The sequence below is a fragment of the Salmo salar genome, chromosome ssa05 (assembly GCF_905237065.1).
Source record: "Salmo salar chromosome ssa05, Ssal_v3.1, whole genome shotgun sequence".
Classification (NCBI taxonomy): Eukaryota; Metazoa; Chordata; class Actinopteri; order Salmoniformes; family Salmonidae; genus Salmo; species Salmo salar.
In genome coordinates this window covers 87,343,869-87,367,835 of record NC_059446.1, presented here as the reverse complement: position 1 = coordinate 87,367,835, position 23,967 = coordinate 87,343,869, and the positions used below count along the sequence as shown (strand labels likewise).

Here is a 23,967-nt window from a genome sequence, read left to right as displayed (position 1 = left end):
CAGCTTGGGTTGGCCTGACTGAAAGACCAATATGAACAGTACAGCTTGGGTTGGCCTGACTGTGAAAGACCAATATGAACAGTACAGCTTGGGTTGGCCTGACTGAAAGACCAATATGAACAGTACAGCTTGGGTTGGCCTGACTGAAAGACCAATATGAACAGTACAGCTTGGGTTGGCCTGACTGTAAAGACCAATATGAACAGTACAGCTTGGGTTGGCCTGACTGAAAGACCAATATGAACAGTACAGCTTGGGTTGGCCTGACTGAAAGACCAATATGAACAGTACAGCTTGGGTTGGCCTGACTGTGAAAGACCAATATGAACAGTACAGCTTGGGTTGGCCTGACTGAAAGACCAATATGAACAGTACAGCTTGGGTTGGCCTGACTGAAAGACCAATATGAACAGTACAGCTTGGGTTGGCCTGACTGAAAGACCAATATGAACAGTACAGCTTGGGTTGGCCTGACTGTGAAAGACCAATATGAACAGTACAGCTTGGGTTGGCCTGACTGTGAAAGACCAATATGAACAGTACAGCTTGGGTTGGCCTGACTGTAAAGACCAATATGAACAGTACAGCTTGGGTTGGCCTGACTGAAAGACCAATATGAACAGTACAGCTTGGGTTGGCCTGACTGTGAAAGACCAATATGAACAGTACAGCTTGGGTTGGCCTGACTGAAAGACCAATATGAACAGTACAGCTTGGGTTGGCCTGACTGTGAAAGACCAATATGAACAGTACAGCTTGGGTTGGCCTGACTGAAAGACCAATATGAACAGTACAGCTTGGGTTGGCCTGACTGAAAGACCAATATGAACAGTACAGCTTGGGTTGGCCTGACTGTGAAAGACCAATATGAACAGTACAGCTTGGGTTGGCCTGACTGAAAGACCAATATGAACAGTACAGCTTGGGTTGGCCTGACTGTGAAAGACCAATATGAACAGTACAGCTTGGGTTGGCCTGACTGTGAAAGACCAATATGAACAGTACAGCTTGGGTTGGCCTGACTGTGAAAGACCAATATGAACAGTACAGCTTGGGTTGGCCTGACTGAAAGACCAATATGAACAGTACAGCTTGGGTTGGCCTGACTGTGAAAGACCAATATGAACAGTACAGCTTGGGTTGGCCTGACTGTGAAAGACCAATATGAACAGTACAGCTTGGGTTGGCCTGACTGGAAAGACCAATATGAACAGTACAGCTTGGGTTGGCCTGACTGTGAAAGACCAATATGAACAGTACAGCTTGGGTTGGCCTGACTGAAAGACCAATATGAACAGTACAGCTTGGGTTGGCCTGACTGAAAGACCAATATGAACAGTACAGCTTGGGTTGGCCTGACTGTGAAAGACCAATATGAACAGTACAGCTTGGGTTGGCCTGACTGTGAAAGACCAATATGAACAGTACAGCTTGGGTTGGCCTGACTGTGAAAGACCAATATGAACAGTACAGCTTGGGTTGGCCTGACTGTGAAAGACCAATATGAACAGTACAGCTTGGGTTGGCCTGACTGAAAGACCAATATGAACAGTACAGCTTGGGTTGGCCTGACTGTGAAAGACCAATATGAACAGTACAGCTTGGGTTGGCCCGACTGGAAAGACCAATATGAACAGTACAGCTTGGGTTGGCCTGACTGTGAAAGACCAATATGAACAGTACAGCTTGGGTTGGCCTGACTGAAAGACCAATATGAACAGTACAGCTTGGGTTGGCCTGACTGAAAGACCAATATGAACAGTACAGCTTGGGTTGGCCTGACTGTGAAAGACCAATATGAACAGTACAGCTTGGGTTGGCCTGACTGGAAAGACCAATATGAACAGTACAGCTTGGGTTGGCCTGACTGAAAGACCAATATGAACAGTACAGCTTGGGTTGGCCTGACTGAAAGACCAATATGAACAGTACAGCTTGGGTTGGCCTGACTGAAAGACCAATATGAACAGTACAGCTTGGGTTGGCCTGACTGTGAAAGACCAATATGAACAGTACAGCTTGGGTTGGCCTGACTGTGAAAGACCAATATGAACAGTACAGCTTGGGTTGGCCTGACTGAAAGACCAATATGAACAGTACAGCTTGGGTTGGCCTGACTGTGAAAGACCAATATGAACAGTACAGCTTGGGTTGGCCTGACTGAAAGACCAATATGAACAGTACAGCTTGGGTTGGCCTGACTGTGAAAGACCAATATGAACAGTACAGCTTGGGTTGGCCTGACTGAAAGACCAATATGAACAGTACAGCTTGGGTTGGCCTGACTGAAAGACCAATATGAACAGTACAGCTTGGGTTGGCCTGACTGTGAAAGACCAATATGAACAGTACAGCTTGGGTTGGCCTGACTGTGAAAGACCAATATGGAATTCATCATTTTAGGTTATTCAGAGTGAATGTCACTGTTTCTCCTAGGATTTTTTACACAGGGCGCCTTTCCTTCGCCGGGTGGGGAATAGGAAATACTATCCAGAGGGAGAGTGGTTGACAGAATGACATGATTATTACTATGTATATATCCAGCACCTAAACACTATTTACTACCATGGCACATTTTGTTGCTTGAAGATAAAATGTGTACCATTTTATTCTAGTATTCTAGTATCTCTATGGTTCTCAATGGTTCTCTATGGTTCTCAATGGTTCTCTATGGTTCTCTATGGTTCTCAATGGTTCTCTATGATTCTCTATGGTTCTCTATGATTCTCTGTTGTTCTCTATGGTTCTCTATGGTTCTCTGTTATTCTCTATGGTTCTCTATTGTTCTCTATGGTTCTCTATGGTTCTCTATGGTTCTCAATAGTTCTCAATGGTTCTCTATGGTTCTTTATGATTCTCTGTTGTTCTCTATGGTTCTCTATGGTTCTCAATGGTTCTCTATGGTTATCTGTTGTTCTCTATGATTCTCCGTTGTTCTCTATGATTCTCTGTTGTTCTCTGTTGTTCTCTGATTTCTCTGTTGTTCTCTGATTTCTCTGTTGTTCTCTATGATTCTCTGTTGTTCTCTGTTGTTCTCTGATGATTCTCTGTTGTTCTCTATGATTCTCTGTTGTTCTCTGTTGTTCTCTGTTGTTCTCTGATTTATCTGTTGTTCTCTATGATTCTCTGTTGTTCTCTGTTGTTCTCTGATTTCTCTGTTGTTCTCTATGATTCTCTGTTGTTCTCTGTTGTTCTCTGTTGTTCTCTGATTTCTCTGTTGTTCTCTATGATTCTCTGATTTCTCTGTTGTTTTCTATGATTCTCTGTTGTTCTCTATGATTCTCTGTTGTTCTCTGTTGTTCTCTGTTGTTCTCTAATTTCTCTGTTGTTTTCTATGATTCTCTGTTGTTCTCTATGGTTCTCTATGGAGTGGTTATAGCATAGATGTGTGCTCTGCTCCTTCCCTCCTTAGGCTTCAGGATGATGGACATGTTTGGCCTGGTAGAGAAGGAGTACAGTAACGTAGAGGGAGTGTCCCTGGAACCAGGCTCCTTCAACAGCTTCCCCTGCTACAGACTGCACAAAGACGCCCTGGTCTCACAACCCACCAAGTAGGTTCTACTAGGTTCTGTGTTTTGTCAGTGTGGTTGTCATGGCGATGAGAGGTAGAAGATCAGCTAGGGTCCACACTGAGCTCACTGAGCTCCACCTCTCTCCTCCAGTGTCCACTCTTGGCATATTATTCCTGGAATATACTCCAACAGCTTCCCCAAATGATAGGTTAGGCGGAAGCTTCCCTCTGATAGGTTAGGCGGAAGCTTCCCTCTGATAGATTAGGTGGAAGTTTCCCTCTGATAGGTCAGGTGGAAGTTTCCCTCTGATAGGTCAGGTGGAAGTTTCCCTCTGATAGGTCAGGTGGAAGTTTCCCTCTGATAGTTCAGGTGGAAGTTTCCCTCTGATAGGTCAGGGGATTTTTCCTCTGTTAGTGGAAGTTTCCCTCTGATAGGTCAGGGGGTTTTCGTTAGTTGGAAGTTTCCCTCTGATAGGTCAGGTGGAATTTTCCCTCTGATAGTTCAGGTGGAAGTTTCCCTCTGATAGGTCAGGTGGAAGTTTCCCTCTGATCAGGGGGGATTTTTCCTCTGTTAGTTGTAAGTTTCCCTCTGATAGGTCAGGGGGGATTTTTCCTCTGTTAGTTGTAAGTTTCCCTCTGATAGGTCAGGGGGATTTTTCCTCTGTTAGGTGGAAGTTTCCCTCTGATAGGTCAGGGGTAGGCGGAAGTTTCCCTCTGATAGGTCAGGTGGAAGTTTCCCTCTGATAGGTCAGGTGGGAGTTTCCCTCTGATAGGTCAGGTGGAAGTTTCCCTCTGATAGGTCAGGTGGGAGTTTCCCTCTGATAGGTCAGGTGGAAGTTTCCCTCTGATAGGTCAGGTGGAAGTTTCCCTCTGATAGGTCAGGTGGAAGTTTCCCTCTGATAGGTCAGGTGGAAGTTTTGCTATACAGAATCGCTTATACCCATCCAATCCTTTCAGATATACAGATGTGCCTATGCCTGGAGGAAGAGGTTGTTCCTGAACTGTCCTTGTCCTCTTCCTAGAGGGGCCTTCCTCATCCTCTATGGGAAACTTGTACTTCAAAACGCCAAGGGAGGGTGAAACCCAGTCGTTAGCAGGAGAGCTGTACTTTAAAACGCCAAGGGAGGGTCAACCCCAGTAGCTAGTAGGAGACTTGTACTTCAAAATGTCAAGGAAGGGTCAACCCCGCTTGCTAGCCGGAGACAAACACCAGAGCTCTTTGAAATAGCAGCCAGTTATTTTCAAGGTCCCTCAAACAATACAAAGTTTGGCCAATGAAAATCACTTAGAGGAATCTAATCACATGTGAAGTGGTGATGATTTGTGTGTGTGTGTGTGTGTGTGTGTGTGTGTGTGTGTGTGTGTGTGTGTGTGTGTGTGTGTGTGTGTGTGTGTGTGTGTGTGTGTGTGTGTGTGTGTGTGTGTGTGTGTGTGTGTTGACAGATGTACCTCTACTCCTGCTGAGGATAATATTTAGTTTAGACTTCTACTTTCATCATGTTCAGAGGGGATTGTGTTCTTGCACTGGAGGGACTCAGCACCTCTAAATTATGTCTTCAGGGTGACCTGCAAACACCACGGCCCATATCCAAACATCACTCAGTCACATACTTGATCATGTATATAGTATATAATGTCATCAGAAGGCATTTGTTGTGTGAAGGTAAAATAAGCCAGCCAAATGAACTTCCCATTACTCTGCATCAGGTATCAGATATCAGGACTTCCCATTACTCTGCATCAGATATCACATATCAGGACTTCCCATTACTCTGTATCAGATATCAGAACTTCCCATTACTCTGTATCAGATATCAGGACTTCCCATTACTCTGTATCAGATATCAGGACTTCCCATTACTCTGCATGTATCAGATATCAGGACTTCCCATTACTCTGCATCAGATATCAGGACTTCCCATTACTCTGCATCAGGTATCAGATATCAGGACTTCCCATTACTCTGCATCAGATATCAGCGACTTCCCATTACTCTGCATCAGGTATCAGGACTTCCCATTACTCTGCATCAGATATCAGGACTTCCCATTACTCTGCATCAGATATCAGGACTTCCCATTACTCTGCATCAGGTATCACAAGGACTTCCCATTACTCTGCATCAGATATCAGGACTTCCCATTACTCTGTATCAGATATCAGGACTTCCCATTACTCTGCATCAGGTATCCGATATCAGGACTTCCCATTACTCTGCATCAGATATCAGATATCAGGACTTCCCATTACTCTGCATCAGGTATCAGGACTTCCCATTACTCTGAAGGTATCAGATATCAGGACTTCCCATTACTCTGCATCAGATATCAGGACTTCCCATTACTCTGCATCAGATATCAGGACTTCCCATTACCCTGCATCAGGTATCAGGACTTCCCATTACTCTGCATCAGATATCAGTGACTTCCCATTACCCTGCATCAGGTATCAGGACTTCCCATTACTCTGCATCAGATATCAGGACTTTCCATTACCCTGCATCAGGTATCAGGACTTCCCATTACCCTGCATCAGGTATCAGGACTTCCCATTACTCTGCATCAGGTATCAGGACTTCCCATTACCCTACATCAGATATCAGGACTTCCCATTACCCTGCATAAGGTAACAGGACTTCCCATTACTCTGTATCAGATATCAGATATCAGGACTTCCCATTACCCTGCATCAGGTATCAGGACTTCCCATTACACTGCATCAGGTATCAGGACTTCCCATTACCCTGCATTAGGTATCAGATATCAGGACTTCCCATTACCCTGCATCAGATATCAGGACTTCCCATTACCCTGCATCAGATATCAGGACTTCCCATTACCCTGCATTAGGTATCAGATATCAGGACTTCCCATTACCCTGCATTAGGTATCAGATATCAGGACTTCCCATTACCCTGCATCAGATATCAGGACTTCCCATTACCCTGCATTAGGTATCAGATATCAGGACTTCCCATTACCCCTGCATCAGATATCAGGACTTCCCATTACCCTGCATCAGGTATCAGGACTTCCCATTACCCTGCATTAGGTATCAGATATCAGGACTTCCCATTACCCTGCATTAGGTATCAGATATCAGGACTTCCCATTACCCTGCATCAGATATCAGGACTTCCCATTACCCTGCATTAGGTATCAGATATCAGGACTTCCCATTACCCTGCATCAGATATCAGATATCAGACTTCCCATTACCCTGCATTAGGTATCAGATATCAGGACTTCCCATTACCCTGCATCAGGTATCAGGACTTCCCCATTACCCTGCATCAGATATCAGGACTTCCCATTACACTGCATCAGGTATCAGGACTTCCCATTACCCTGCATTAGGTATCAGATATCAGGACTTCCCATTACCCTGCATCAGATATCAGGACTTCCCATTACACTGCATCAGGTATCAGGACTTCCCATTACCCTGCATTAGGTATCAGGACTTCCCATTACTCTGTATCAGATATCAGGACTTCCCATTACACTGCATCAGGTATCAGGACTTCCCATTACCCTGCATTAGGTATCAGATATCAGGACTTCCCATTACCCTGCATCAGATATCAGATATCAGGACTTCCCATTACCCTGCATTAGGTATCAGGACTTCCCATTACTCTGCATCAGGTATCAGGACTTCCCATTACTCTGCATCAGATATCATGACTTCCTATTATTCTGTATCAGATATCAGGACTTCCCATTACCCGCATCATATCAGACTTCCATTACTCTGTATCAGATATCAGGACTTCCCATTACTCTGCATCGGGTATCAGGACTTCCCATTACCCTGCATTAGGTATCAGATATCAGGACTTCCCATTACTCTGCATCGGGTATCAGGACTTCCCATTACTCTGCATCAGGTATCAGGACTTCCCATTACTCTGCATCAGATATCAGGACTTCCCATTCCTCTGCATCAGATATCAGAGACTTCCCATTACTCTGTATCAGATATCAGAGACTTCCCATTACCCTGCATCAGGTATCAGGACTTCCCATTACTCTGCATCAGCGGTATCAGGACTTCCCATTACTCTGCATCAGGTATCAGGACTTCCCATTACTCTGCATCAGATATCAGGACTTCCCATTACTCTGTATCAGGTATCAGAACTTCCCATTACTCTGCATCAGGTATCAGAACTTCCCATTACTTTATATTAGATATCAGATATCAGGACTTCCCATTACTCTGCATAAGGTATCAGGACTTCCCATTACTCTGCATCGGGTATCAGGACTTCCCATTACTCTGCATCAGGTATCAGGACTTCCTGATTGGAGAGGGTTAGGGTTAGGGTTACACTGGAGAGGGTTAGGGTTACACTGGAGAGGGTTAGGATTACACTGGAGAGGGTTAGGATTACACTGGAGAGGGTTAGGATTACACTGGAGAGGGTTAGGATTACACTGGAGAGGGTTAGGATTACACTGGAGAAGGTTAGGATTACACTGGAGAGGGTTAGGATTAGACTGGAGAGGGTTAGGGTTACACTGGAGAGGTTTAGGGTTACACTGGAGAGGGTTAGGGTTAGACTGGAGAGGGTTAGGGTTACACTGGAAAGGTTTAGGGTTAGACTGGAGAGGGTTAAGATTACACTGGAGAGGGTTAGGATTACACTGGAAAGGGTTAGGGTTAGACTGGAGAGGGTTAAGATTACACTGGAGAGGGTTAGGATTACACTGGAGAGGGTTAGGATTACACTGGAGAGGGTTAGGATTACACTGGAGAGGGTTAGGATTACACTGGAGAAGGTTAGGATTACACTGGAGAGGGTTAGGAGTACACTGGAAAGGTTTAGGATTACACTGGAGAGTGTTAAGATTACACTGGAGAGGGTTAGGAGTACACTGGAAAGGTTTAGGGTTACACTGGAGAGCGTTAGGGTTACACTGGAAAGGTTTAGGGTTAGACTGGAGAGCGTTAGGGTTAAGGTTACACTGGAGAGGTTTAGGGTTGGGGTTACACTGATATGACTGTTTGAATTACAGTTTCCCATTACAGTGTAGGCATAGGATTTGCCAACCGCCATCTTGAACCATTCACATTATCTGGCTGCCAATTAAGTAACCCTGTCTGTCTGTCTGTCTGTCTGTCTGTCTGTCTGTCTGTCTGTCTGTCTGTCTGTCTGTCTGTCTGTCTGTCTGTCTGTCTGTCTGTCTGTCTGTCTGTCTGTCTGTCTGTCTGTCTGTCTGTCTGTCTGTCTGTCTGTCTGTCTGTCTGTCTGTCTGTCTGTCTGTCTGTGTCTCAGGTACCTCCACCCAGAAGGTCTGCCCTCTGACTACACCATCACCTTCCTGTTCCGCCTGCTACCAGACACCCCCCAGGAGCCCTTTGCATTGTGGGAGATCCTCAACAAAGACAATGAACCCCTGGTGGGGGTCATCCTGGACAGTACGTACAGTCTGTTCCTCATCACTTCCTGAACGCTGTCCCTGTGGTTTGAGTTCGGGTTAAGGTTAACCTGCATATCACATACTCTGCAATTGAGGTCTGTGGTTTACAAAAGTGTGTGGGCTGCAGGGTTAGTTTCCAGCTTTTGTGTGAGAGAGATATAGACTGAACACACAGAACAGAAGACCAAGGCAGTGGACTCTGGGATGTGGGCTTGTGGGTTTGTGTAGAATGTGCTGTCCCTAATTCTCTCTCTGTTTGCCTGTCTCTGTTTTTGTCTCTGTCAGATGGTGGGAAGACTCTGACGTTCTTCAACTACGACTACACGGGAGACTTCCAGACAGTCACTTTTGACGGGCCTGACATCAAGAAGATGTTCTATGGCAGTTTCCACAAGGTCAGCAGCCTAGTTCTTCCCCTAGATCATCCATGGCCTCTGGTCTAAAGTAGTGCACTATATAGGGACTAGGGTGCCATTTGGGACGTACCCTCAAACTTCAGGCCCTCCATCTGTATAATAAAGATGTTGCATGCCGACTACTCAAATAGAGAATTTATTAGAAGACTTGTCAGAAAATGATCCCAGAGAATGAATGGAGAAACAACCCAACCCCTCCATCACAGTAGTCAAAGAGAGAGCACGCACACACACACACACACACACACACACACACACACACACACACACACACACACACACACACACACACACACACACACACACACACACACACACACACACCCTTTGTCGCAACAGTCAAAGAGAGAGCACACACACACAGACACCCTCTGTCGCAGTAGTCAAAGAGAGTGTGAGAGGCCGTCCATCAGACTCTCTTCTCATAGGCATTGTGTGCCTGGTTGTTCTGAGTCTTAATGTAACCCTGACCCTGACCCTAATCCTAACCCTGACCCTGACCCTAATCCTAACCCTGACCCTAATCCTAACCCTGACCCTGACCCTGACCCTGACCCTTAACCTGACCCTAATCCTAACCCTGACCCTAATCCTAACCCTGACCCTGACCCTAATCCTAACCTGACCCTGACCCTAATCCTCCCTGACCCTAATCCTAATCCTGACGACCCTGACCATGACCCTAATCCTAATCCTAATCCTGACCCTGCCCCTGACCCTGACCATGACCCTAATAAAACATACACGTGTATAAAACAGTAGAATTCAGCACACAATAACAAAATAAACCTATTTAATAAAAACAATCACATTCAAGGTCCTCAGTTAGTAATGGAAACTGTCTGAGTGGCACCAGCACATCTAACTGTGGTGAACTCTGCAGATTGTTCCACAAAATGAGTAGCAAAAACACCTAAACGCAGATTTTCCCAAATCTATGGAGACTGGTGTTATCCATTCCTGAGAACAGGTTTGGTAACTGAGGATTCTTAATTTAATGAATGAAGTTACATATGAAGGGAGTTTCTGTCAGATTGCATTTGTAAATAAATCAAAGAGAATGTAGCTCTCTTCTTACAGACAGAGAGGTCCATCCCACATTTCATACAGACTACAATGATGAGTCCTAAAATGGTCCCCTGTGATAAAATGTATTGCTGAATGGTAGACGCTCCAAGGGTTTCAAAACAGAGGTTGCCGCATGCATGTAAACAATATCACCAGAATCCATTACAGGGAGAATTTTTCTCCTATTTTCATGATTTATTGATTTATTTTGATTAAAAAAAACAATCTTGGATCTTAGCTGCTTAGTCAGATTTTCTAAATGCGTTACGAAGGACAACTTGTCATCAATCCAGACACCCAGGTACTTATATTGAGAAACAAGTTCAATTTGGGCTCCATTTGTAGCGCAAATATGCAGGTCCTCAGGGTCAACATTTCATGACCTACAGAACAGCATGAGCTTGTTCTTACTTGAATTTAACACTAATTTAAGATCTGTAAGGGATTTCTGAATTGAATCAAAGTCGTGCTAAAGTTCATGAATGGCGTTCTGCCCTGAGGCGGCACAGGAATACAAAACTGTGTCATCTGCATAGAGATGAATGTTACAAGTATTAACAGTGTTTCCTATGTCATTAATATAGGTGAACAATAATGGACCTAAAATCAAACCCTGAAGAACACCTTTTTGAATCTCAAGAAATTCAGATTTAACCCCATCTGTTAAGATGGCCAGAGTTCTGTCACTAAGATAATTCAGATTTAACCCCATCTGTTAAGATGGCCTGAGTTCTGTTGCTAAAATAATTCAGATTTAACCCCATCTGTTAAGATGGCCTGAGTTCTTTGCTAAGATAATTCAGATTTAACCCTGTTAAGATGCCGCTAAGATAATTCAGATTTAACCCAATCTGTTAAAATGGCCTGAGTTCTGCTGCTCAGATAATTCTGAAATCATAAACAGGCTGTATATCCCAGGCCTATTCTTGATAACTTCTTCAGTAAAACAGAATGAGCAACAGTGTCGAACACCTTTGACAGGTCAATTAAATACCTACAGTTGAAGTCGGAAGTTTACATACACCTTAGCCAAATACATTTAAACTCAGTTTTTCACAATTCCTGATATTTAATCCTAGTAAAAATTCCCTGTCTTAGGTCAGTTAGATCACCACTTTATTTTAAGAATGTGAAATGTCAGAATAATAGTAGAGAGAATGATTTATTTCTGATTTTATTTCTTTCATCACATTCCTAGTGGGTCAGAAGTTTACATACACTCAATTAGTATTTGGTAGCATTGCCTTTAAATTGTTTAACTTGGGTCAAACGTTTCGGGTAGCCTTCTTACAAGCTTCCCACAGTAAGTTGGGTGAATATTGGCCCCATTCCTCCTGACAAAGCTGGTGAAACTGAGTCAGGTTTGTAGGCCTCTGCTCGCAACGCTTTTTCAGTTCTGCCCACACATTTTCTATAGGATTGATGTCAGGGCTTTGTGATGGCCACTCCAATACCTTGACTTTGTTGTCCTTAAGCCATTTTACCACAACTTTGGAAGTATGCTTAGGGTCATTGTCCATTTGGAAGACCCATTTGCGAAGCTTTCCAACTTCCTGACAGATGTCTTGAGATGCTTCAATATATCCACATAATTTTCGTTCCTCATGATGTCATCTATTTTGTGAAGTGCACCAGTCCCCCCAGCAGCAAAGCACCCCACAACATGATGCTGCCACCCCCGTGCTTCATGGTTGGGATGGTGTTTTCGGCTTGCAAGCCTCCCCTTTTTCCTCCAAACATAACGATGGTCATTATGGCCAAACAGTTCTATTTTTGTTTCATCAGACCAGAGGACATTTCTCCAAAAAGTACGATCTTTGTCCCTGTGTGCAGTTGCAAATCGTAGTCTGGCTTTTTATGGCGGTTTTGGAGCAGTGGCTTCTTCCTTGCTGAGCTGCCTTTCAGGTTATGTCTATATAGGACTCGTTTTACTGTGGATATAGATACTTTTGTAGCAGTTTCCTCCAGCATCTTCACAAGGTCCTTTGCTGTTGTTCTGGGATTGACGAATTTGCACTTTTGCAGCAAAGTACATTAATCTCCAGGAGACAGAATGCGTCTTCCTGAGCGGTATGACAGCTGTGTGTCCCATGGTGTTTATATGCGTACTATTGTTTGTACAGATGAACGTGGTACCTTAAGGCATTTGGAAATTGCTCCCAATTGGAGGTCTACAATTGTTTTTCTGAGGTCTTGGCTGATTTCTTTTGATTTTCCCATGATGTCAAGCAAAGAGGCACTGAGTTTGAAGGTAGGCCTTGAAATACATCCACAGGTACACCTCCAATTGACTCAAATGACGTCAATTAGCCTATCAGAAGCTTCTAAAGCCATGACATCATTTTCTGGAATTTTCCAAGCTGTTTAAAGGCACAGTCAACTTAGTGTATGTAAACTTCGACCCACTGGAATTGTGATACAGTGAATTACAAGTGACATAATGTGTCTGTAAACAATTGTTGAAAAATGACCTGTGTCATGCCCAAAGTAGATGTCCTAACCGACTTGCCAAAACTATAGTTTGTTAACAAGAAATTTGTGTAGTGGTTGAAAACGAGTTTTAATGACTCCAACCTAAGTGTATGTAAACTTCCGACTTCAACTGTATCTGGTTATAGTGTTAATGTGTTCAGAGGCTGTCTACTTCCCTGCAGTATATTTCTGGTGTCGAGAGGCTGTCTGCTCCCTACAGTACATATCTGGTTATAGTGTTAATGTGTTCAGAGGCTGCCTGCCTCTCTACAGTACATATCCGGTTGTAGTGTTAATGTGTTCAGAGGCTGTCTGCCTCCCTACAGTACATATCTGGTTATAGTGTTAATGTGTTAGTCGCTGTCTGCCGCCCCCGGTACCCTTCTGGTGTTCAGAGGCTGTCTGCCTCCCTACAGTACATATTGGTTATAGTGTAATTAATGTGTTTCAGAGGCTGTCTGCTCCGCAGCTACATATCTGGTTATAGTGTTAATGTGTTCAGAGGCTGTCTGCCTCCCTGCAGTACATATCTGGTTATAGTGTTACGTGTTCAGAGTACCGTTCTCACATAATATTGGTTATAGTGTTAATGTGTTCAGAGGCTGTCTACCTCCCTACTGGTACATATCTGTTATAGTGTTAATGTGTTCTGTAGGAGGCTGTCTGCCTTCCTACAGTACATATCTGGTTATAGTGTTTAATGTGTTCAGGGCTTGTCTGCCTCCCCACAGTATAAATCTTGGTTATAGTTTTACTGTATTCAGAGGCTGTCTGCCTCCTTGCAAGTATATATATATATGGTTATATGCTGTAAACCCAAGGACTTTATCTCACCTCACAGGGTGATGTTACATCCAGACGACAGTAATGTAACAGACTGAACTGTGATATCTATCTGAGGGTGATGTTATATCCAGACTACAGTAATGTACCAGACTGAACTGTGATATCTATCTGAGGGTGATGTTATATCCAGACTACAGTAATGTAACAGACTGAACTGTGATATCTATCTGAGGGCGATGTTATATCCAGACTAGCCAGTAATGTACCAGACTGAACTGTGATATCTATCTGAGGGTGATGTTATATCCAGACTACAGTAATGTAACAGACTGCTAACTGTGATATCTATCTGAGGGGTGATGTTATATCCAGACTACAGTAATGTAACAGACTGAACTGTGATATCTATCCGAGGGTGATGTTATATCCAGACTACAGTAATGTAACAGACTGAACCGGTGATATCTATCTGAGGGTGATGTTATATCCAGACCACAGTAATGTAACAGACTGAACTGTGATATCTATCTGAGGGTGATAAGTTATATCCAGACTACAGTAATGTAACAGAGACTGAACTGTGATATCTATCTGAGGGTGATGTTATATCCAGACCACGGTAATGTAAACAGACTGAACTGCTGATATCTATCCGAGAGTGATCTTATATCCAGACTACGGTAATGTAAACAGACTGAACTGTGATATCTATCTGAGGGTGATGTTATATCCAGACTACAGTAATGTAAACAGACTGAACTGGTGATATCTATCTGAGGGTGATGTTATAACCAGACTAACAGTAATGTAACAGACTGAACTGTGACATCTATCTGAGGGTGATGTTATATCCAGACCACAGTAAACCAGACTGAACTGAGATATCTATCTGAGGGTGATGTTATATCCAACACAGTAATGTAACAGACTGAACTGTGATATCTATTGAGGGTGATGTTATATCCAGACCACAGTAATGTACCAGCTGAACTGTGATATCTACCCGAGGGTGATGTTATATCAGATCAGTAATGTAACAGACTGAACTGCGATATCTATCTGAGGGTGATGTTATATCCAGACCACAGCAATGTAACAGACTGAACCGTGATATCTATCTGAGGGTGATGTTATATCCAGACTACAGTAATGTAACAGACCGAATGTGATATCTATCTGAGGGTTGGGGATGATGGCTGTCCTGAGTGTCTGTGACATTATGATTTTATTTCTGTATTATGTGGGTTAAATTTCTAGCTTCTAGTTTCTAGTTTATTAGCATAAAAACGCTTTTTCAGTCTCCCCAGTGTTTCTGAGGCAGAGGCAGGGTCTATGTAGTGTTTGATTTGGTAACTGGTATTAGGGACCACATTTCTCAGTCTGCTGTGGCTGGTAAGGCAAGGCAGCCGGGTCTTAGTGTTTATCTGCCTGCCTTCCCTCCATCTGAAACTCATTTACACAATCTAAATCCACTGGGACAGAGAATTGCCACTCTGAATATTGCTGACCCCAGAAATAATGTCCTGGTAGTTATTACAGTTTTTAAACTAAGCCCTCTCTCTGTTTCTCTCTCTCTCTGTTTCTCTCTCTCTCCGTTTCTCTCTCTCTGTTTCTCTCTCTGTTTCTCTCTCTCTGTTTCTCTATCTCTCTTTCTCTCTCTCTGTTCTCTATCTCTGTTTCTCTCTCTCTGTTTCTCTCTCTCTGTTTCTCTCTCTCGTTCTCTCTATCTGTTTCTCTCTCTCTGTTTCTCCCTATCTCTGTTTCTCTCTCTCTGTTTCTCTCTGTTTCTCTCTCCTGTTTCTCTCTCTCTTTCTCTCTCTCTCTGTTTCTCTCTCTCTCTGTTTCTCTCTCTCTCGTTTCTCTCTCTGTTTCTCTATCTCTGTTTCTCTCCTGTTTCTCTCTCTCTGTTTCTCTCTCTCTGTTTCTCTCTCTCTGTTTCTCTCTCTGTTTCTCTCTCTCTTTTCTCTCTATCTGTTTCTCTCTCTCTCTCTCTCTCTGTGTTTCTCTCTCTCTGTTTTCTCTCTCTGTTTCTCTCTCTCTCTCTCTGTGTTTCTCTCTCTCTGTTTTCTCTCTCTGTTTCTCTCTTCTCTGTTTTCTCTCTCTGTTTCTCTCTCTCTGTTCTCTCTCTCTGTTTTCTCTGTTTCTCTCTCTGTTTCTCTCTCTCTGTTTCTCTCTCTCTGTTTCTCTCTCTCTCTTGTTTTCTCTCTCTGTTTCTCTCTCTCTCTGTTTCTCTCTCTCTGTTTCTCTCTCTCTCTCTATTTTTCTCTCTCTGTTTCTCTCTCTCTCTGTTTCTCTCTCTCTGTTTTCTCTCTCTGTTTCTCTCTCTCCTTGTTTTTCTCTCTCTGTTTTGCTCTCTCTGTTTCTCTCTCTGTTTCTCTCTCTCTGTTTTTCTCTCTCTGTTTCTCTCTGTTTTCTCTCTCTGTTTCTCTCTCTGTTTCTCTCTCTGTTTCTCTCTCTGTTTCTCTCTCTGTTTTTCTCTCTCCTGTTTCTCTCTCTGTTTCTCTCTCTCTGTTTTTCTCTCTCTGTTTCTCTCTCTCTGTTTTTCTCTCTCTGTTTTTCTCTCTCTGTTTCTCTCTCTGTTTCTCTCTCTCTGTTTTTCTCTCTCTGTTTCTCTCTCTGTTTTTCTCTCTCTGTTTCTCTCTCTGTTTTTCTCTCTCTGTTTCTCTCTCTCTGTTTTTCTCTCTCTGTTTCTCTCTCTCTGTTTTTCTCTCTTTGTTTCTCTCTCTGTTTCTCTCTCTCTGTTTCTCTCTCTCTGTTTCTCTCTCTCTGTTTTTCTCTCTCTGTTTCTCTCTCTCTGTTTTTCTCTCTCTGTTTCTCTCTCTCTGTTTTTCTCTCTCTGTTTCTCTCTATCTCTCCTCTCTCTCTCTTTCTCTCTCTCTGTCTCGATTCAATTCAATTCAAATAGCTTTATTTACATGGGAACATTGTCAAAGCAGTGAAATAGATAATAAACAAAAGTGAAATAAACAATAAAAATGAACAGTAAACATTACACATTACACACAAAAGTTACTCTCTTTGTGTGTGTGTCTGTCTCTGTCTCTCTGTGTCTCTCTCTGTGTCCGTCTCTGTCTCTCTGTGTCTATCTCTCTCTCGCTGTCTCTCTCTCTCTCTCGCTGTCTCTCTCTCTCTCTATGTCTCTGTCTCTCTCTCTCTCTCTCTCTCTCTCTCTCTTTCTGATAACATGTGTCTGAGGAAATAAGGTTGTTGGGGATTTCTGCAGATTGTATAACTCAGCCCTTACTTATAGGCTTAATCAGTAATTCAGTTCTCAGCCAACTTTAATGGCAGCTCTGCCACTTTTGCTATAAATCTTAGGGATGGGACTGGATAAATGTACAATAAGTAACCCCTCTCAAATACTGAGATGTAAGAAATGGATGCAAGGACTTTTAAAATGACCTTTGAACAGCAGTAACTATTGCAGATTGCACCTTTAAGTATTGTAGTGTGGGGTGGAGGTGGGGTCCAATTGGTGTTATGGTAAGAGCTAAAGTATTCCATATCCTCTTTAAATGGCTAATGGGGGGAGTAAAGAATGTGCTGATTCAGAACTCTCTCCTTCATGCATTTCTCTTCTAGAACATTTGGTGTCAAGGTGGCAATGTTTAGAATACATTGAGATGGATTCTGCTGATACAACCACTTTTAATACCAGCATACATTACAGTAAAGCATGGCTAGTTACATCACACATAGTTGAGGTATTATCCTATAAAACTAGCTGAAGCAGAATCATTTAAGAGATGGAAGTTGAAATAAAACTGTGTAGACTACGCCACCGTTGATGAGTGGATGGGATTCTCATATTGGACTGTCTGTATTTAGTCTCTAAGACAAGAAGTCTAATGAAGCATATTGTTTTCTACCACTCTGAAGGGATACCGTACTGAAGAAGTCTAATGAAGGGTATTGTTTTCTACCACTCTGAAGTGATACCGTAGTGAAGAAGTCTAATGAAGCATATTGTTTTCTACCACTCTGAAGTGATACCGTAGTGAAGAAGTCTAATGAAGCATATTGTTTTCTACCACTCTGAAGTGATACCGTACTGAAGAAGTCTAATGAAGGGTATTGTTTTCTACCACTCTGAAGTGATACCATACTGAAGAAGTCTAATGAAGGGTATTGTTTTCTACCACTCTGAAGTGATACCATACTGAAGAAGTCTAATGAAGGGTATTGTTTTCTACCACTCTGAAGTGATACTGTACTGAAGAAGTCTAATGAATCATATTGTTTTCTACCACTCTGAAGTGATACCGTACTGAAGAAGTCTAATGAAGGGTATTGTTTTCTACCACTCTGAAGTGATACCGTACTGAAGAAGTCTAATGAAGGGTATTGTTTTCTACCACCATGAAGTGATACCGTACTGAAGAAGTCTAATGAAGGGTATTGTTTTCTACCACTCTGAAGTGATACCGTAGTGAAGAAGTCTAATGAAGGGTATTGTTTTCTACCACTCTGAAGTGATACCGTACTGAAGAAGTCTAATGAAGGGTATTGTTTTCTACCACTCTGAAGTGATACTCGTACTGAAGAAGTCCTAATGAAGGGTATTGTTTTCTACCACTCTGAAGTGATACCGTACTGAAGAAGTCTAATGAAGGGTATTGTTTTCTACCACTCTGAAGTGATACCGTAGTGAAGAAGTCTAATGAAGGGTATTGTTTTCTACCACTCTGAAGTGATACCGTACTGAAGAAGTCTAATGAAGGGTATTGTTTTCTACCACTCTGAAGTGATACCGTACTGAAGAAGTGTCACGTCCTGGCCAGTATATAAGGTTAATTGTTTTGTAGTTTGGTCAGGCGTGGCAGGGGTATTTGTTTTCTGTGGTTCGGGGTGGTGTGTTTGTGTAAAGGGTGTTTAATTTAGTAATTCCGGGTTTTGGTTTATGTTTAGTAATTCTATGGTTAGTCTAGGTTGTGTGTTTCTATGTTTGGTTGATTGGGGTTGGGACTCTCAGTTGAAGGCAGGTGTTGTCTATCTGCCTTTGATTGAGAGTTCCATATATTAGGGTGTGTTTGTATGTGTGATTTGTGGGTGATTGTTCTGTGTTTCGCCTTGTGCCTTACCAGACTGTTTTTGTTGATCGTTTGTGTTTTTGTTATTTTGTATGTTCGTTTTGAAAGATAATTAAAAAGCAAGATGAGCATTCAGGTACCTGCTGCGTATTGGTCCTCATTCACCGACAACAGCCGTGATAGAATCACCCACCACCAAAGGACCAAGCAGCAGAGGAAGGAGCAGACGGAGTTCGAGTTGGACTGGCGGGAGAAGTGGACTTGGGAGGAAGTTCTGGACGGGGCCGGACCCTGGCATCAGGCTGGGGATTATCGACGCCCGCAGGGGGAAATTGAGGCAGCCAAGGCAGAGAGGCGGTGGTACGAGGCCAAGTACGCGCTGAAGGAGAAGCACGAGAGGCACCCCCAAGAAAATTTTGGGGGGGGGCACACGGGTAGTTTGGCTAGGCGTAAGAAGAGCCGGAAGCCAGCTACTCGTGGTTATATGGAGGAGCGTATGGGGTGGAGAGCGCTATGTTTCGCTGAGGAGCGCACTATCTCACCCATACGCACGCACAGTCCGGTGCGCGTTATTCCAGCCCTCGCAGGTGCCGTGCTAGAGCGGGCATCCAGCCTGGTAGGAGGATGCCTGCGTAGCGCATCTGGTCGCCGGTACGCCTCCGAGGACCAGGCTACCCAACTCCCGCTCTACGCACGGCTACCATCAGGCCCCTGCACAGCCCAGTCTGCCCTGTACGAGCACCCCGCTCGTACAGGGCTACTAGTTCCATCCAGCCAAGGCGGGTTGTGCAGGAGGTAAGATCTAGACCGGCTGTGCGCCTCCATAGCCCTGGGTTTCCAGCTCCTGTCTCTCGTGCGGACCCGGAAGTGCGTCAACCCAGTCCGACTCGTCCTGTTCCCGCTCCCCGCACTAGCCTGGAGGTGCGTGTACATAATCTGGTAATCCCAGTACCAGCACCACGCACCAGGCTACAAGTGCGTCAACCCAGCCTCGCCAGTCAACAGTCTTCATCAGAGCTGCCCGCCAGTCAACAGTCTTCATCAGAGCTGCCCGCCAGTCAACAGTCATCGTCAGAGCTGCCCGCCAGTCAACAGTCATCGTCAGAGCTGCCCGCCAGTCAACAGTCATCGTCAGAGCTGCCCGCCAGTCAACAGTCATCGTCAGAGCTGCCCGCCAGTCAACAGTCATCGTCAGAGCTGCCCGCCAGTCAACAGTCATCGTCAGAGCTGCCCGCCAGTCAACAGTCATCGTCAGAGCTGCCCGCCAGTCAACAGTCATCGTCAGAGCTGCCCGCCAGTCAACAGTCATCGTCAGAGCTGCCCGCCAGTCAACAGTCATCGTCAGAGCTGCCCGCCAGTCAACAGTCATCGTCAGAGCTGCCCGCCAGTCAACAGTCGTCAGAGCTGCCCGCCAGTCAACAGTCGTCAGAGCTGCCCGCCAGTCAACAGTCGTCAGAGCTGCCCGCCAGTCAACAGTCGCCAGAGAGGTCAGACTGCGCTGAACTGCCGGAGTGGTCAGACTGCGCTGAACTGCCGGAGTGGCCAGACTGCGCTGAACTGCCGGAGTGGCCAGACTGCGCTGAACTGCCGGAGTGGCCAGACTGCGCTGAACTGCCGGAGTGGCCAGACTGCGCTGAACTGCCGGAGTGGCCAGACTGCGCTGAACTGCCGGAGTGGCCAGACTGCGCTGAACTGCCGGAGTGGCCAGACTGCGCTGAACTGCCGGAGTGGCCAGACTGCGCTGAACTGCCGGAGTGGCCAGACTGCGCTGAACTGCCGGAGTGGCCAGACTGCCCTGAACTGCCGGAGTGGCCAGACTGCCCTGAACTGCCGGAGTGGCCAGACTGCCCTGAACTGCCGGAGTGGCCAGACTGCCCTGAACTGCCGGAGTGGCCAGACTGCCCTGAACTGCCGGAGTGGCCAGACTGCCCCTGAACTGCCGGAGTGGCCAGACTGCCCTGAACTGCCGGAGTGGCCAGACTGCCCTGAACTGCCGGAGTGGCCAGACTGCCCTGAACTGCCGGAGTGGCCAGACTGCCCAGACTGTCCCGAATTGCCAGACTGCCCAGACTGTCCCGAATGCCAGACTGCCCAGACTGTCCCGGATTGCCAGACTGCCCAGACTGTCCCGAATTGCCAGACTGCCCAGACTGTCCCGAATTGCCAGACTGCCCAGACTGTCCCGAATTGCCAGACTGCCCAGACTGCCCCCGGGCGAAGCCAGAGTGGCCCGACAGCCTGGAACGGCCGGAGCCAGAGCCACCTCCAGAAATAGGTGGGTTGGGGAGGGGTGTAGCACAGTGCCGTCGTTGACGGCAGCCACCTTCCCTTCCCTCCCTTTAGAAAAGGGGACTTTTTGTTGGTGTTGCTTGGGGTTATTTTTGTTAAGGTGCTTCTGGGGTAGCACCTTTAAGGGGGGTACTGTCACGTCCTGGCCAGTATATAAGGTTAATTGTTTTGTAGTTTGGTCAGGGCGTGGCAGGGGGGTATTTGTTTTCTGTGGTTCGGGGTGGTGTGTTTGTGTAAAGGGTGTTTAATTTAGTAATTCCGGGTTTTGGTTTATGTTTAGTAATTCTATGGTTAGTCTGGGTTGTGTGTTTCTATGTTTGGTTGATTGGGGTTGGGACTCTCAGTTGAAGGCAGGTGTTGTCTATCTGCCTTTGATTGAGAGTTCCATATATTAGGGTGTGTTTGTATGTGTGATTTGTGGGTGATTGTTCTGTGTTTCGCCTTGTGCCTTACCAGACTGTTTTTGTTGATCGTTCGTGTTTTTGTTATTTTGTATGTTCGTTTTGAAAGATAATTAAAAAAGCAAGATGAGCATTCAGGTACCTGCTGCGTATTGGTCCTCATTCACCGACAACAGCCGTGACAAGAAGTCTAATGAAGGGTATTGTTTTCTACCACTCTGAAGTGATACCGTACTGAAGAAGTCTAATGAAGGGTATTGTTTTCTACCACTCTGAAGTGATACCGTACTGAAGAAGTCTAATGAAGGGTATTGTTTTCTACCACTCTGAAGTGATACCGTACTGAAGAAGTCTAATGAAGGGTATTGTTTTCTACCACTCTGAAGTGATACCATACTGAAGAAGTCTAATGAAGGGTATTGTTTTCTACCACTCTGAAGTGATACCGTAGTGAAGAAGTCTAATGAAGGGTATTGTTTTCTACCACTCTGAAGTGATACCGTACTGAAGAAGTCTAATGAAGGGTATTGTTTTCTACCACTCTGAAGTGATACCGTACTGAAGAAGTCTAATGAAGGGTATTGTTTTCTACCACTCTGAAGTGATACCATACTGAAGAAGTCTAATGAAGGGTATTGTTTTCTACCACTCTGAAGTGATACCGTCTGAAGAAGTCTAATGAAGGGTATTGTTTTCTACCACTCTGAAGTGATACCGTACTGTACTCCATCGGTTTCCTGTTTTTTTCCTCTGTGAGTTATTGTCAGTCCCATAAAGTGGAGAAGGCTGTTTTGTAAGAGGATGCAAAATGCACTCTGCCTATCTGCTGTAATAGAAAACCCCATCAGTCCACACACGGTTAGAAATCCAGAGATGAAAAACAGGGATATCTCAAATGGAAAAAGCAAGCAAACAAATGAACCGCTGCGTATTGCAGTAGAGAGGAGCGAGGAGGAACGGAGGGGATGTCAGTGACACTTGCCGTTCGTATTAAAAACACAGCTAGCGCGCTGGATGAAATAGGCTAATACATCATGTTGGCACTTTCGAATTATAACACAATTGATCAGAGGACCCATCTGACCCGCGGGACAGAGAGTGTGTGTGTGTGTCTCCTCTCCACTTCTCCTATCTCTCCTCTCTACTTCTTATTCTCCTCTCTTCACCGTCTCCTCCGTCCCTGTCCTGAATATCATCATCAAGGCCATGGGGTTCATCCCTTAAACTACCCTCCCTATTCATAGACACTCTCAGACAGACAGACAGATAGACAGACAGATCCACAGCAGAGATACTGTCCCCATGACGCTGGTCAGACTGTGAATAAACACTGTTTGATTAATGGGCTTTGTCCCAAATGAGCACCCTGTTCCCTATGTAGAGCCTCATTGGCTCTGGTCAAAAGCAGTGCACTATATAGGGAATAGGGTACTGTTTCAGATGCATCCCAGGCCTTGTGGATGCAGTGGTTGTTGGTAGACTGTTGAACTTTTTTTGTTGTTCGGGCAAAACATTTTTTTGTTCAGGCAATTGGTGGTTTGAAAAATGGTCTTGTAATTGTCTTTAGCTGAGAAGGAGGTTGATATGCTGTCTGTGTGTTGGGTTAAGTATGTCTCTAAACCCACAACAGTAGTCCTGGGTAGTGTCCCAAATGGCACCCTATTCCCTATATAGTGTAATGGGCTCTGGTCAAAAGTAGTGCACGATATAGGGCATAGGGTGCCATTTGGAACTGAACCCTGGATCCAACCGTGCAACACAGGCAGGCAGGCAGCTAGGCTTTGACAGTCTCTGACATATATAAACACAACCAGACCCAGTGAACTGGAGAAAATAGTTTCACTCCAAGAAGCCATTAAAACGACCGTATAAGAGTATTACACACGTCACAGACCGGCCAAATGGATTCTGTTTCTGACGCACAAATATCAACTCTGTCTAACTTCAGATTAGCCTCACCTTGTTACTGTGGGAGCTGAGATGTACTTTTCACTGGAAATGTTATGCTTGAATCTCAAATTGCACCCTATTCCCTATGTCGTGCACTACTTTTGACCAGGGCCCATTAGGTAGTGGTCAAAAGTAGGGCACTATTTAGGAATGGGTAACATTTGGGATGCGGCCATTATGATTGCAATTCTCTTACCTGACAGACTTACGGTTGTAACTCAGCTTTGTACCCCTGAACAGCAGAGGAGCCCGTCTGGGAAACCTGTGATTTATTGTGAATTGCTACAATACATTGTGACAAGGAGAAAGTTGATAGTTGCGTATGGCAGGTAAATCTTGAAGTCATTTATGAGATACACTACCGGTCAAAAAGTTTTAGAACACCTACTCATTCAAGGGTTTTTCTTTATTTTTACTATTTTCTACATTGTAGATTAATAGTGAGGACATCACAACTATGAAACAACACATATGGAATCATGTAGTAACCAAAAAAGTGTTAAACAAATAAAAATATATTTTATATTTCAGATTCTTCAAATAGCCATCCTTTGCCTTGATGACAGCTTTGCACACTCTTGGCATTCTTTCAACCAGCTTCATTAGGTAGTCACCTGG

The 23,967-nt window shown here is 44.6% G+C and overlaps 1 protein-coding gene across 1 annotated transcript in view; it reads left to right on the top strand.

The window, feature by feature from the left end:
- The window catches only part of LOC106597401 (collagen alpha-1(XIV) chain), a 260,539-nt gene that overhangs the window by 138,953 nt on the left and 97,619 nt on the right, over nucleotides 1-23,967 (top strand). Inside the window, 3 exon segments of the mRNA XM_045719294.1 lie at nucleotides 3,413-3,551; nucleotides 8,793-8,935; nucleotides 9,223-9,332. Coding sequence (XP_045575250.1) covers nucleotides 3,413-3,551; nucleotides 8,793-8,935; nucleotides 9,223-9,332 — 392 coding nt within the window.